General features: G+C 35.9%; 1 protein-coding gene across 1 annotated transcript; it reads left to right on the top strand.

Annotated features, from left to right (window-relative positions):
• Positions 1-5,177: 5,177 nt before the first annotated feature.
• ADAM29 (ADAM metallopeptidase domain 29) lies at positions 5,178-7,565 on the top strand. Its single transcript, XM_058549794.1, has one exon. The coding sequence runs from the start codon at positions 5,178-5,180 to the stop codon at positions 7,563-7,565; it is 2,388 nt and encodes a 795-aa protein (XP_058405777.1).
• The last annotated feature ends 7,065 nt before the right edge of the window (positions 7,566-14,630 follow it).

Raw genomic sequence — 14,630 nt, forward strand, 5'->3', positions numbered from 1 at the left:
TGGTCCTGTACTCTTGGATTAGCAGACATTTGGTCCTGTCCAAAATGTCCATAAAACATTTGGTCCGTGCCAAAATTTCCTTGATATTTCGTCCTCTCCAAGTGAGGGCTTTGCAGATATAGTCTTTATTATGCTGAGATAATTTCATTCTATTCCTAGTTTTATGAGAGTTTTCATCATGAAAGGGTGTTGAATTCTGCATCTTTTTAGGTGATCACATGATTTTGTCTTTAATTATGGTAACGTGGTATATCACATTAACTGATTTTCATATGTTGAACCACCCTTGAATCTCAGGGATAAATCCCACTTGATCATGGTGTATGATTCTTTTATGTGCTTTTGGATTTGGTTTGCTAGTATTTTGTAGATGATTTTTGCATCTATATTCATCAGCCTATAGTTTTCTCTTCTTGTGGTGTTTTTCTTTGGCTACACTATCAGGATAATTCTGGCCTCATAAAATGAGTTTAGAAGTCTTCTCTCCTTTTTAATTTTTTGAAAGAGTTTGAAAAGGATTAGTATTAATTTTTCTTTAAATGTTTGGTAGAATTATCTAGTAAAACTATCTGGTCTTGGGCTTTTTTTTGTTGGGAGGTTTTTGATTACTGCTTCGGTTTCCTCACTAGTTATAGGTCTGTTTATATTGTATTTTTTTTGTGATTTAGTCTTAGAAGGTTGTATATTTCTAGAAATTTATTTTTAGGTTATCTAGTTTGTTGATGTATAAGTTCATAGTAGTCCCTTATGATCCTTTGTATTTCTGTGGTATCAGTTGTAAGTCTTTTCTTTCATTTCTGATTTTATTTATTTGAGCCCTCTCTCTCTTTTTCATGATGAGCCTAGTTAAAGTTTTGTCAATTTTGTTTATCTTTTGAAAGAACCCGCTGTTAGTTTCATTGATCTTTTCTATTGTTTTTTAGTCTCTATTTCATTTGTTTCTGCTCTGATCTTTACTATTTCTCTCATTCTACTAGCTTTTGGCTTCATTTGTTCTTCTTTTTCTAGTTCCTTGAGGTGTAAAGTTGGGTTGTTTATTTGAGATTTTTCTCATCTCTTGAGGTAAGCATCTATTGTTATGAACTTTCTTCCTAGTACTGCTTTGGCTGCATCTCGTAAGTTTTAGTATGTGTATTTTCATTTTTGTTTGTCTCAAGATATCTTCTAATTTCTTTTTTTATTTCTTCTTTAACACAATCTTGTCAAGCGTGTGTTTTTAAATTTCAACCTATTTGTGAATTTTTTGCTTTTCCTTCAGTCTTTGATTTCTAGTTTCATTCCATTATAATTACAAAAGATATCTGGTATAATTTCAATTTTTTAAAATTTGTTAAGGTTTGTTTTGTGACTGAATATGTGATCTATTCTAGAGAAGTATCCACGTGCACTTGAGAAGAATGTGTATCCTGCTGCACATTCCACATGGGTGGAATATTCTGTGTCTGTCTTTTATATTGATTTTGTCTATAGTGCTATTCAAATCCTTTATTTCCTTGTTGATATTCAATCTGGATGTCTTATCCTTTATTGAAAGTGGAGTATTGACGTCTCCTGCTATTATTGTCTTGAATCTATTTCTCCCTTCAGTTCTGTCAATCTTTGCTTTATATATTTAGATTCTCTGATATTGGGTGCATATATATTTATATTTCTTCCTCGTGGATTGATCCATTTATCATTATATAGTGTTCTTTATCTCTTATGACAGTTTTTGACTTAAAGTCTATTCTTTCTGATATAAGTGTAGCCATTCCTGCTCTCTTTTGGTTATCATTTACATGGAATATCTTTTTCCAATCTTCACTTTCAGCCTATGTGTTTCCTTATATGGAAGTGAGTTTTTTCTAGACAGCGTATAATTGAGTCTTTTTTTATTTTAATTTATTCAGCCACTTTATGTCTTTTGATTAGGGAGTTTAATCCATTTATATTTAAAGTTTTATTGATAAGGAACAATTTAACATTGCTTTTTTGTTAGTTTTCAATTAATCTTATTTTTCTTTTGTCTGTCTTTACCTCTCTTGTTGTCTTTCTTTGTGTTTTCTTGATTTTTTTAGATTAATATGCATTGGTTCCTTTCTTTTTTTAAATTTTTTGTGTAACTTCTATAGGTATTTTTTGTGTGTGGTTACTTTGGGGCTTACATAAATATCTTATAGTTAAGGTAGTCTATGTTAAGCCTATAACAACTTAAGTTCAATTGCATACAAAAACTCTACACTTTGACTTCTTTTCAGCTCACACTTTGTTATTGTTGTCACAATTTACAAGTCCTCTTATTGTGTATCCTTTAACATGATTTTTAGTTATATTTTTTATTCTATCTTTTAACTTTTATACTAGAATTAAAGTGATTTACCCACCACAATTATAGTAATACCCTATCCTGTTTTTGTCTATTATTTATATATATATTTCATACTCATGCTATCATTTTGCTATTGTCTGGGCATGTCTTTATATCACCTTCGTTTTTGAAGAACAGTTTTGCCAGGTGTACTATGCTTGGTTGAAATTTGTTTTTTTTCAGTATTTTGACTACATCATCCCACTCCCTCCAAATTTTCAAGATTTCTGCTGAAAAGTCCACTTATAGTCTTATGGTGGTTCTTTTCTACATGACATGTTGCTTTCTCTTGCCACTTTCAAAATTCTTTGACTTTTCACAATTTGATTATAATGAGTCTTGGTGTGGATTTCTTTGGATTCCTCTTATTTGAGACATTTTGGGCTTTGTGCATCTGGATGTCCATTTCTTTCCTCAGATTTGGGAAATTTTCAGCCATTATTTCTTTGAATAAGCTTTCTTGTCCTTCCTCTCTCCTTTTCTGGGACTTCCGTCATGTATTTATTGGTCTTCTTGTTGGTGTCTTATAAGTCCCTTGCTTTCTTCTTTCTTTTTCATTCTTCTTTTTTCTCCTTTGACCGAATAATTAGCAATGACTTGTCTTCAAGTCCCCGATCCTTTCTTCTGCTTAATCTAGTCTGATGCCCTTCCTGGATTACCCGGACTCTTTGGGCCATGTTCATATCTGGAGATGGGAGGAGCAGAAGCCAGCAGGCTTGTGTCTCCTTATATCATTTGGAGGAGGAGTGGGAGATATCAGGCTTTATGAATGGTACCACCATGTCTATATAGGCTCCCATTCCCTTCCCTCGCTGTTGAGCTGAGGTTGGGTCATATTGTTGGGATTTCACTGCTGCCTCTGAAGGCAGATCAGTTAGCTAGTTACCTGGATATTGAATGAGGGTTAGGCTGGCCTGCCAGGGCTATTATATTGCCAACGTAGGTGGATTGAACAGCCCACCAGTGAACTAGTTGTGGAGTTTCTTTTGGGTTGGCCTATAAGTCTTGAAGTTGCCACTCTGGTGACACTTGGTGATTCAGTGAATCACCACACATGTGTCTTGCCTCAAGAGCAGATGGAGCACCTTACTGGTTCTTTGTTGAGCTTTTCCATTTTCTGTCATTTAGTGAGAGAGAGCAAACTATTCTTGTTTTTGTTGTCTATACCTGCTGGTTGTTCTGTATTAAAGACTTCTCCAGCACCCAGTTTAGGATATGCATGATAGATTAAAAGAAAACCCAGGGAACTCACCGTGTTGCTGTTCCACAAGTCTAGAGGTCTCTAGCCAGCCTGTCTTTTCTTTTTATCTTTCAGAGGTTTTTTGTTTTGTTTGTTTGTTTTCCTTTGAATTATTTCTAGGGTATTAATTGTATTTAGATGGACTAATCAGAGAAAACTGAAGCTATGCCACCTTGTTCCAAAAACTAAATTGGCCACAGGTGTTGAATAATGTTCTACATTAAAAATATAATCAGGTGTAAACACTTTTTGAGTAATAGTCCAACGAACAATAAAAGCCAAGTCAACCATTATTTACTATATGAAGAATTAAGCTAGGGGCAGGCCCCATAGCTTAGCAGTTAAGTGCACGCGCTCCAGTACTGGCGGCCTGGGTTCGGATCCCAGGCGTGCACCGACGCACCGCTTCTCGGGCCATGCTGAGGCCACGTCCCACATACAGCAACTAGAAGGATGTGCAACTATGACATACAACTATCTACTGGGGCTTTGGAGAAAAAAAGGAGGCTTGGCAATAGATGTTAGCTCAGAGCCAGTCTTCCTCAGCAAAAAGAGGAGGATTGGCATGGATGTTAGCTCAGGGCTGATCTTCCTCACCAAAAAAAAAAAAAAAGAATTAAGCTAGGCATTATGGGAGATACTAACATTTATGAAAATACAAATAATGCTCTTGTGTACTTCCAGTCTGACAAGTCTATGAGGAGAGTAATGTAGGGAAGAGAAAAGAAAACCAAATAAACATTTTGCTCTAGGGAGGTAGGTGGTAAGTAATGTAAAAGATATTAAAGAATAACATGAATATTTTATTTAAAATACGTCTCTTAGGTAATGTTATCAAGTAATTTATCACTTGAGGTTGTAAAAAAGAGGTATTATGGGGCCAGCCCTGTGGCATAGTGGTTAAGTTTGGCGCATTCCACTTTGGCTGCCCAGGTTCATGGGTTTGGATCCTAGGTGCAAACCTACACCACTCGTCAGCCATGCTGAAGCAGTGACCCACATACAAAATCAAGGAAGACTGGCACAGATGTTAGCTCAGGACAAATCTTCCCCACCAAAAAAAAAGAGATAGCATTACTTATGCAAATTTAACATATGTAGTTTGAAATCATCCCAGCAATCTAAGATATATGGTCACCTTACCCTTAAGATAATTTGTTTTAGCTATTTATTGTGGAAATGCTCACACATATGCATATATTGAGAGCATAGTATAAGGAACCTTTATTTGCCTGTTATCCAGGTTTAATAACTATAAATCTATAATCAGTTTTCATTCTTCTATACACCCCCAGGCCTCTTTGCCCTATCAATATTTAAGAGCAAGTTCTAGGCAGTTTTTTGAGTCATTCCTTAATCAAAACACACTAATCACTTGTATTGCATGCCTTTCTCTTTCTCCCCACCAGGCTCTCTCATAATCACCCCCATCTACATCTTGATTTCTGTTTTACTTATAGGGCTGATACTCTAATGGTTCAACTCTGCCAGAAGACATCCTTAATGATTAGTCCTACATACTGACCAGCTCAGAATAAGAGTTCAGATCATCTGTGACTCCCAGCCCTCTCTGCCTTCTTCTCTGGACCAATGTTTCCACATGGTGGCTTCATAATGACTGTGATTGAAGCCCTGTTGTACATGAGGATCATACTCCCGATAATCTGGCTTGGAGTGTTTCTATCCTCTTCTGGACACACCTGGGCTGAGAACTCCCAATATCACAGTCCCCCAGAAGTGGTGATTCCCTTGAAGCTACCTGGAACTGGCAGAGGCATGAAACCTCCAGACAGGCTCTCTTATAGCCTGCATTTTGGGGGCAAGAAACATGTTGTCCACATGAGGGTCAAGAAGCATTTGCTGTCTAGACACCTCCCAGTGTTCACCTACACAGACCAGGGTGCTCTCCTTGAAGACCAGCCTTTTGTTCAGAATGACTGCCACTATCATGGTTATGTGGAAGGGGACTTGGAATCCCTGGTTGCCCTCAGTACCTGTTTTGGTGGCTTTCAAGGATTGTTACAGATAAATAACATTGTTTATGAAATTAAGCCCAGGGATTTTTCTCCCAAATTTGAACATCTGGTATATAAGATGGACAGTGAGGAGACCCAATTCCCAACCATGGAATCTGATTTCATGCAAGAGGATATTGTACGCCAATTGGAGTTTAAAGCGACTCATAATTATACTCTGAGGCAGAGTTCTTATGAGGGATGGTGGATCCATCACTTCCTTGTTGAAATGGCAGTGGTGGTGGACCATAGTCTCTATCTTCATGTTGAAAAGAATGTCTCAAAGTTGCAGGAAAATCTATATATTATTGTAAATATAGTGGATTCCATTTATGAGGTAATGGGTCTTAAGTTGTTGTTATTTGGTATGGAGGTCTGGACTGAAAAAAACTACGTTGAAGTAGATGATGTAAAGAGATCTCTGAAACTGTTTTGCTATTGGAAGGCTGACAATCTTACTCCCCGCCTGTCACATGATACTGTACATCTTTTTATACATAAGACATTAAGAGGATTAAGTGGTTTGGGCTTCACTGAAGGACTGTGTAAATTGCGCTTGAGTTGTGCAGTTGTTACCTGGGTAAACAAAACCTTGTCCATTATTGGAATTGCAACGGCTCATCATGTAGGTCACAATTTGGGTATGAGTCATGATCTTGATACGTGTAAGTGTGCACATTCTAAATGTATAATGCGTTATGATAATCCACCAATAACTAAATTTAGCAACTGTAGTTATTCTTATTTTTGGGGATATTCTATAAACCGGGCAAAATGTTTGCTCTACACTGTGCACACAAAAGATATCTTTCCACTAAAGCGCTGTGGGAATGGTATTGTTGAAGAAAAAGAGGAGTGTGACTGTGGAACTTTACAGCATTGTTCAAAAGACCCCTGTTGTCTGTTAAACTGCACTCTGAGTTTTGGGTCTACTTGTAGTTTTGGGCTTTGTTGCAAGGACTGCAAGTTTTTACCATCAGGGAGAGTATGTAGAAAGCAGGTCAATGAATGTGATCTTCCAGAGTGGTGTAATGGAACATCCCATATGTGTCCAGATGATGTATATGTGGAGGATGGAATTCCCTGTAATAGCAGTGCCTACTGCTATGAAAAGAGCTGTAATAATCGTGATGAACAGTGTAGGCAGATTTTTGGCCAAGAGGCAAAGAGTGCAAATCACAGTTGTTACAAGCAAGTGAACACTAAAGGTGACCGTTTTGGTAACTGTGGTTTCAATGAATCTTCATATGTAAAATGTAATATTTCGGATAGCCTGTGTGGGAGAGTTCAGTGTGAGAACGTAAGAAAAATTCCCCTTTTGAGTGATCATTCTACTGTGCATTGGGCTCATATCAATGGCATCACCTGCTGGGGTACAGACTACCATTTTGGGATGACCACACCTGACATTGGCGAAGTGAAAGATGGCACTGAGTGCGGCCCAGAACATGTCTGCATCCACAGGAAGTGCGTCCATTTATCTCACTTGGATAGTGATTGTTCACCTAAGTTCTGTAACATGAGGGGGATCTGTAACAATAAACATCACTGCCATTGCAACTATTTGTGGGACCCTCCCAACTGCCTACTAAGAGGCAGTGGCGGTAGTATCGATAGTGGCCCACCCCCTAGGAGAGAGAAGATTAAGAAGATTTACGTGTTAGCATTTTTCCTTATTTGGTTGCTTGTTTTATTATGCTGTCTTCTTTTGCTTTGTAAGAAGAAAAAACCTAAGAAAAAAGAGCAAAAAGTTCAGGCTCAACCTAAAAAAGAAGCAAATGTTGAGGCGCTACGATCAAAAGAAAAACAAAAAATTGAGATTCAACATGGAAAAAATATTCAAAATGTTCCGACTCAACCTGCAAAAGAAGGTCAAAAATTTCAGAGTCAATCTAGAACGTCAATATCTCAGAGTCAACGTGGGAAACGAAACCAATCAATACGAAAAGGTGTATCCAAATAGGTATCCATTAAAAAAGGTAATTCCTAGAATGTTTCTACTTACTCTTCATTATTTTAAACAATTAGAAGGTTTATTTTTCATGAAATTTGTTTCTATATTTTCTGGAAAAAGGCATGGCACATGGGTGGTGTAACAGTTTTTAAGCTACTGCTTCTCAGCTCCAAAGCCTCCTCCCATTTAATACTCTGCATCGTAGGAACCACATTTCTGCTATACAAGCCCTCTTCCTATAGGGATCTGCAATAAGGAGAATGAGTGGGAGTTTGGAAATCTGGGAGATCTGTTTGCTTCCCGTATGTCAGTGTTACCCCAATAACAGATTTTACACTGGCAATTATACTTAGTTTCAATATCTTTTTTTTTTTCATCCACTCCAGACCAACCTCATTGTCAGCCTGAGAGATACCAGCATAGCCATCTGCCATGTTACCCTCCGAGTTCTAAGTTCCAGCTCTTTGAGCTCTCTACGAATATCCCAAATCTTCTGCACTATCTACTGTCAGAGTTCTGATTTTCAGATCCACGGGGCCAACCCTACAAACCTCTAGATTCACGTAACCCCAACGTCTTCCCTTTGCTACTCAGCTTCATAAATCAAATCACCCTCTTGCAGTTAGTAACCCTCTTCACATTACTAAGCAGTTAATAGCACATCTCCCTTGTTCTGTTCTTCAATAGCTTTTTATCCAATTCCTTATATTTAATTCTATCCCTCTAAAATCACTGATGTGTTTTCTCTTTTTCTGACTGAGTCCTGACTGTTACAGTACTAATCTTAGTATAATGAAGAAAGCAGGCGTGAGGAGGCATCAAAAGTTTTGTTTTTCCCTTTGAGTTTCTCCTTGCTATCTTTACCATCTTGGGAAAATTACTTAACTTTACTGCAAGTTTCCAACAAAATAAGAAAGGACAAGATGATAATAACAGTTGTCTCTCAATTTCTGGGTTCCTTTGGTTATAAAATGAGATAAAGAAGATACTTTCAGTTCTAGGTGGGTCTTGGTAAACAAGTGATTTTTCTGAAAACAACAACCACCATACAATGCCAAATAAATTTTTAAAAATTATGTTTTTAAAGTATCAGAAAGATATGGAGGAAATGAAGATTAGAAGACTTACAAATTACAGAGAAGGGAAAAAATTTTGAATTATCAGTACTTTTTTCCCTCTGAAACAAAAATGATTGGTCCCTGGAACGTGATTAATGATCAAGCTTGGCCCACCCGGTTAGAATGCCTCTGTTGAAAGAGAAACCTGAAAACCTCTTAGTGTGTAGAAGAGACTAGATTGATAAATTAGATACTTAAGGGCATAAAATTCAAAATCAGTTTTCTCCACCACATTTGCTGAACTTAGGTCCTCTGTGGGAGACTGGGGAGACAGGATGAAGCTTCTAAAGGAAGAAATATCTACAATCTGTTGTAGTTAGAAAGCAAAGACCTAGTGGAAAGGGGCTCACCTCAAGGACATATACTTCCTTCCCTTTAAAACATTTCCCTGATTTTGAAGGAGCTTGGAATACAGACTAGAGACTGAGTTTCGAAGATCTGAGTATCAGAGCATAATCACTTTGCTTTCAGAGCTGAGCAAATAGTCACATGGGATCTCAATAGAATGTCTAGGAAGGTCTATATGTCTTACTAAAACTACACTATTTTCTGACCAAACTCAATTCCTAATTGTATTGAGGTTATCAGTCACTCACCCTATCTTCCAAACAGAGGGAAGATAGAAATTTCTCGAGTTGAAGGTAATTTGACCCTGAAACTTCTATAGTTCTTTATATATAACATCTAGCATACAATAAAAAATTATCACCCATATTAAGAGGAAGAAATTATGGCCAATAATAAGAAAAAAATAACAACAAAAATAGTAAAAGAGAAGCTAGAAGCCATCTGAAAGATAGTCCAGATAGTGGAAAAGATCATAATGAACAAAAAAGCCACTATGATTACTGTTTTAGAGAAACTGGAAGAAAAATGAACAAACTATGTGGAAGAAGGTAGATTCATTTCACCAAAGAATTGGTATCTGTGCAATGTTATCAAATATATATTCTAGAGCTGAAATATAAAATGTCTAAATTCATAAAATCAGTGAAAAGTTTGAATTATAGACTGCATCGTGCAGTTAACTGGGTTAACCAGAAGAAAAGTCCGTGAAAAAAATCAATTACTGACACACACAGAAAAAAGCCTTAAAAATAGGATAAGCCTACAATCATTAAAATACAGTCCTAGTCTAGGGAGATAAAGACAGTTGAATAGAATAAAAAAGATATAATGGCTGAGAATTTCCCAAAGATTAGGAAACACATCATCCCATTGCTTCAAAAAACTCAATGAATTTCAAGCATAATAAACACACAGAAACACACACCTAAGCAGATCATAGTAAAACTGTTGAATACCACAGACAGTGAGAAATCTTAAGAGCAGTCAGAGATAAAATATCCACATCTTCAGAGGAATGACTATAAGATAGATGGCTGACCTTAATAAAATGAGTAAATGAAGAAGACAATAGAATAACATGTTATTCAGTAAATATAATTGCCAAACTAGAATTCTTTAGCTTATGAAAATAACCTTCAAGTATGAAGGAGACCAAAACTTTCCTTTGGCAAACAAATCATCACCAGCAGGTCAGCACTCAAAGAAATACTAACTTTTCATTTTTTAGACAGGAGAAACATGATACCAGAAAGAAACATGAATGTGCAGGTGTGTGTGAAGTACACAAGAAACAGTAAATATGTGGGTAAAATAATTAAAATTAACTGTACAAAACAATACTAATAGTATCTTATGGATTATAAATATATGCAGAACAAAATGCAAACATATTTGTCACAAAATCTGGAAGGTATGTAAATAGAGTTAAAAGGTCTAAGTTCTAGCAGTAACGGGAAGAGGTAAATTAATTATATGGATTATACTATGTGATGTTGAAGATGCATGTTGCAATCTCTAGGGTAAACATTAAAATAATAATAAGATTATGTAAATATAAGAAATTGACTGAAGGGAAAAAGCATAATAAACGGTATTTGATTACTACAAATATAGACAAGTGAGGAGGAAAACAAACATAATGCAGGTATGTGAAAATAGAAAAGAAATAAGACTATGGAAGATATAAGGCCTGTGTAAAATGGATTACATTAACCAAGTAAAAGACTGAGATATATCAGAGTGAATAAAGCAGAAAATCTAGCATTATGCTGTTTATTAGAAACATAAGTTTAAAACTAGAGACATAGAGATGTAAAAACTTGAAAAAGATTCTTTTCCATGCACATATTAACCAAATTAAGTTCGTATAATTCTCTTAATATCTGATAATAGACTTTAAGGCATGAAGCATTACCAAAAATAAGAGGGAATATTTTGTAATGATAAAAGGCAAATCATCAGGAAGATATAACAATCCAAAATGTGTATGTATCCACTAATACAACTTCAAATATATAGGGAAAAATATGGAAATAGACAAATCCATAATCTCCAAGAGGGAGACTTTTGACTCACTTCTGTCTCGATAGTAATAGAAAGAGTAGACAATAAATTTTGCAGGTTAAGAAGATTTTCAGTATATAATTAACAAACTTGATCTAATAGACACATAAGGAGAGGGAATACTAAATCCAAAAGTGGCTAAATTCACTTTGGTTCATCTGCATATGGATGATTACCAAAGTTTACCTTATGGTGGGCCAAAAGGAAAACCCCAACAAATTTCATATGGTTTTGGTCAAGAAGAGTATTTTCTCTAAATCCTATATAATTAAGCTAGAAGTCAATAGCAATGAAAATAGCTAGAAAAACTCTAATTGCCTGGTACAATTCTGACTCTGATCCCACTTCTGATCGTCGACTAAGATTCTGCACCAAATTCCAATGCGGAGTGGGGTTTCTCCACACCACCAAGAAATTCTCCTACACCAATTGGGTGTCCTACGATTCAACTTAAATCTAACACTGTCTACCTGGAGATAGTATCAGATCCCACATATTGAGGAGTCAGTCCTACAATACGCTTCCCCTCCACTTTAGATGTTAATCACAAGTCCGGGTTGTCACCTGTGCTTCTGACCAACCAGCTATAGATCAGAGTTTCCAATGACCCCCTCCTTGAGTTTCATTAATTTGCTAGGGCAGCTCACAGAACTCAGAGAAACATTTTACTTACTAGATTACCAGTTTATTACAAAAGGATGCAATTCAGGAACAGCCAGATGGAAGAAATGCATAGGGAAATGTATGTGGGAAGGGGCACACAGCTTCCTTGTCCTCTCCAGATGTGCCACCCTCCCTGAATCTCCATGTGTCACCAACCTGGAAGCTCTCTGAACTCTGTCCTCTTGGAGTTTTATGAAGTCTTCATTACCTAGACACAATTGATTCAATCATTGGCCATTGATGAATAAACTCAATCTCCAGCCCATTTCCCCTCCACAGAGGTGAAGGACAGGGTGAGACCAAATATTCCAACCCTCTAATCACATGGTTGGCTCCACTGGTAGCCAGCCCCCATCCTTAAGTGGTTTCTAAAAGTCACTTCATTAACATAACAAAAGACAACTCTATTGCTCTCTTCACTTAGGAAATTCCAAGGGTTTCAGGAGCTCTGTGCAAGAAATACAGATGAAGACCAAATATATATTTCTTATTATAAATCACAATATCACACCTGGAAATACAAGAATATATTTCTAAACAATCTATATGTCAAAGAGGAATCAAAACCAAAATTAGGAAATTATTTTAACTGAAATAGAAATAATTACAATATATGTAAATTATATAGTATTCAACTAAAGCAGTGTTTTAAAGAAAATGTATAGTCTTATATACTTATGTCAGAAAAAAGAAAAAGACTAAAGATGCATTGATTTAACTTTCTATGTTAAGAAATTAGGAAAATAACACACTAGATCTAAGGCAATTAGAGAGACCTGTCATAAAACTAGGAGGAGAAGTCAATAAAATTAGAATAAATGCACAATGAGGATAATCAGGAAAGAGAAAATTTGATTCATTGAATGAATTTTTAAAATATTATAAAACCCTAGTATGACTCATGAAGAAAATAAAACAGGTTTTGAACGGAAGTGGAAAGGGAACAATACAAGAGTATGTATAATGAAAAAATATGAAGTTCTTCACCACTATATTTGACAATTTGGATAAGTAAACAAGTTTATTGAACAATTCAAATTACTAAGCCAACATTAGAAATAAGTATTAAAGAGATTGAATCAGTATTGCAAAGAACTGGCCAGTCCCAGATAACTTTTTCAGTGATATCATCCAAAACTATAATATATACCATTAAATTTGAGAGAAGTTTGAGAAAAAAAAAAAGAAGGAATAGCTCAAAATTCTCTTTATGAATCTTGGCATACCTTAATTCTCAAACCTGATAAGGACACTATACATCAAAATATTTGCAAACCAATTTCTTTCATAAGAATAGATATAATATTCTTAAAATGTTTATAAAGCAAATAAATTTCAGCATTTTTTTTAAAAACAATAATACATCATTATGATCTAATGGTTTATGTTTTAGGTATTTCTAATTATCAGAAGACCAATCTCTATAATTCACATTAACAGAGTACCTGAGAAGATTGTATCTCAATAGATGCAAAAAATTATTTCATCAAAGTTAACACCCATTCATAAAGTCTTTTAGCCTACAAGAAATGGAGGGGGATTTTCTTAACATAATTGAGTCTATCTAGAAAAAAATGACCAAAAAATGCCTATAGGAAACATCTTATGTAATGGTGAACTATATGAGACTTTCTAAGGACATTGATGAAGAGACAGGACAGCACCCACTTACCTCTTCTTCTGAATATGTTCCTAGATGTGCTAGACAGAATAATATGAGAAATAAAATGGCATAAGGATGAGAATGGAAGAAATAAAACTGTTTTTATTCAGACATGGCATTATATTATACCCAGAAAACACAAATTACTAGAATTATTAAGTTAATGGAGTAAGGTTGCTGATTATAAGGTGTGTATTCCATGCTCAATTTCTAACTACCATCAACAAGCAGATGGAAATGAAATTAAAAATTAATTTAATTTATATTAGTATCACATATAACATTTTACAATATATACATATATAGAATCATTATGTTGTACACCTAACTAATATAATGTTATATATCAATTGTATCTCAATTAAAAAATAAAGTGCTCTGCTACTGGCAGCCTGGGGTACGGATGCCGGGCGCGCACCGACAGACCGCTTGTCCAGCCATGCTGAGGTGGTGTCCCACATATAGCAACTAGAAAGATGTACAACTATGACATACAACTATCTACTGGGGCTTTGGGGAGAAAAAGGGAAAAAAAAAAGGAGGCAGGTTGGCAAGGATGTTAGCTCAGGGCTGGTCTTCCTCAGCAAAAAGAGGAGGATTGGCATGGATGTTAGCTCAGGGCTGATCTTCCTCACAAAAAAAAAAAAAAAAGTTAAATAAAAAAGAAAATAAAAAGAAGAAACCAGCTGAGACTTTGCCAACAATATAAGCTGGTGGGACAGACTTGGGTCTACAAGGACCCCAATCACAGAAATAAATGAGTTAGGCCTATATCCCACCCTCAAGATTGCTAAGAAATCAGCAGCAGAGGAAATACCTTTGGTCGGTAGAGAGAATTCATTAAGTCTTGCACATTCTCACGGTGTTTGGATTCCTGGGCCCTGCTGAAGTTGTATTCAAAGGGGAACCAAAATGTTCTGACACTATAGCCCACCCACCTTAACTCAAATATTGACAAGATTGAAGAGTTTGGTCCTGTACAGGAGATCAGGAGTGGGGCTAACTGCAGGTAGACTCAATCTAATTAAAGCTGTGGCCCAGCACCAGCTCAATTCAATTCATAAAGGAATCTAAATGCCCAATTCCTCACTTAACTCTCCATTGTTCTTTTCTTCATGATGTCCAGAATAAAATTAAAAATTATGAAACATGCCAAAATGTAGGAAATATAACCTATAACCAAGAAAATAAAGTCAATAGAAGCTGACACATCAGTGA

Source organism: Diceros bicornis, chromosome 11 (assembly GCF_020826845.1).
Source record: "Diceros bicornis minor isolate mBicDic1 chromosome 11, mDicBic1.mat.cur, whole genome shotgun sequence".
Lineage (NCBI taxonomy): Eukaryota > Metazoa > Chordata > Mammalia > Perissodactyla > Rhinocerotidae > Diceros > Diceros bicornis.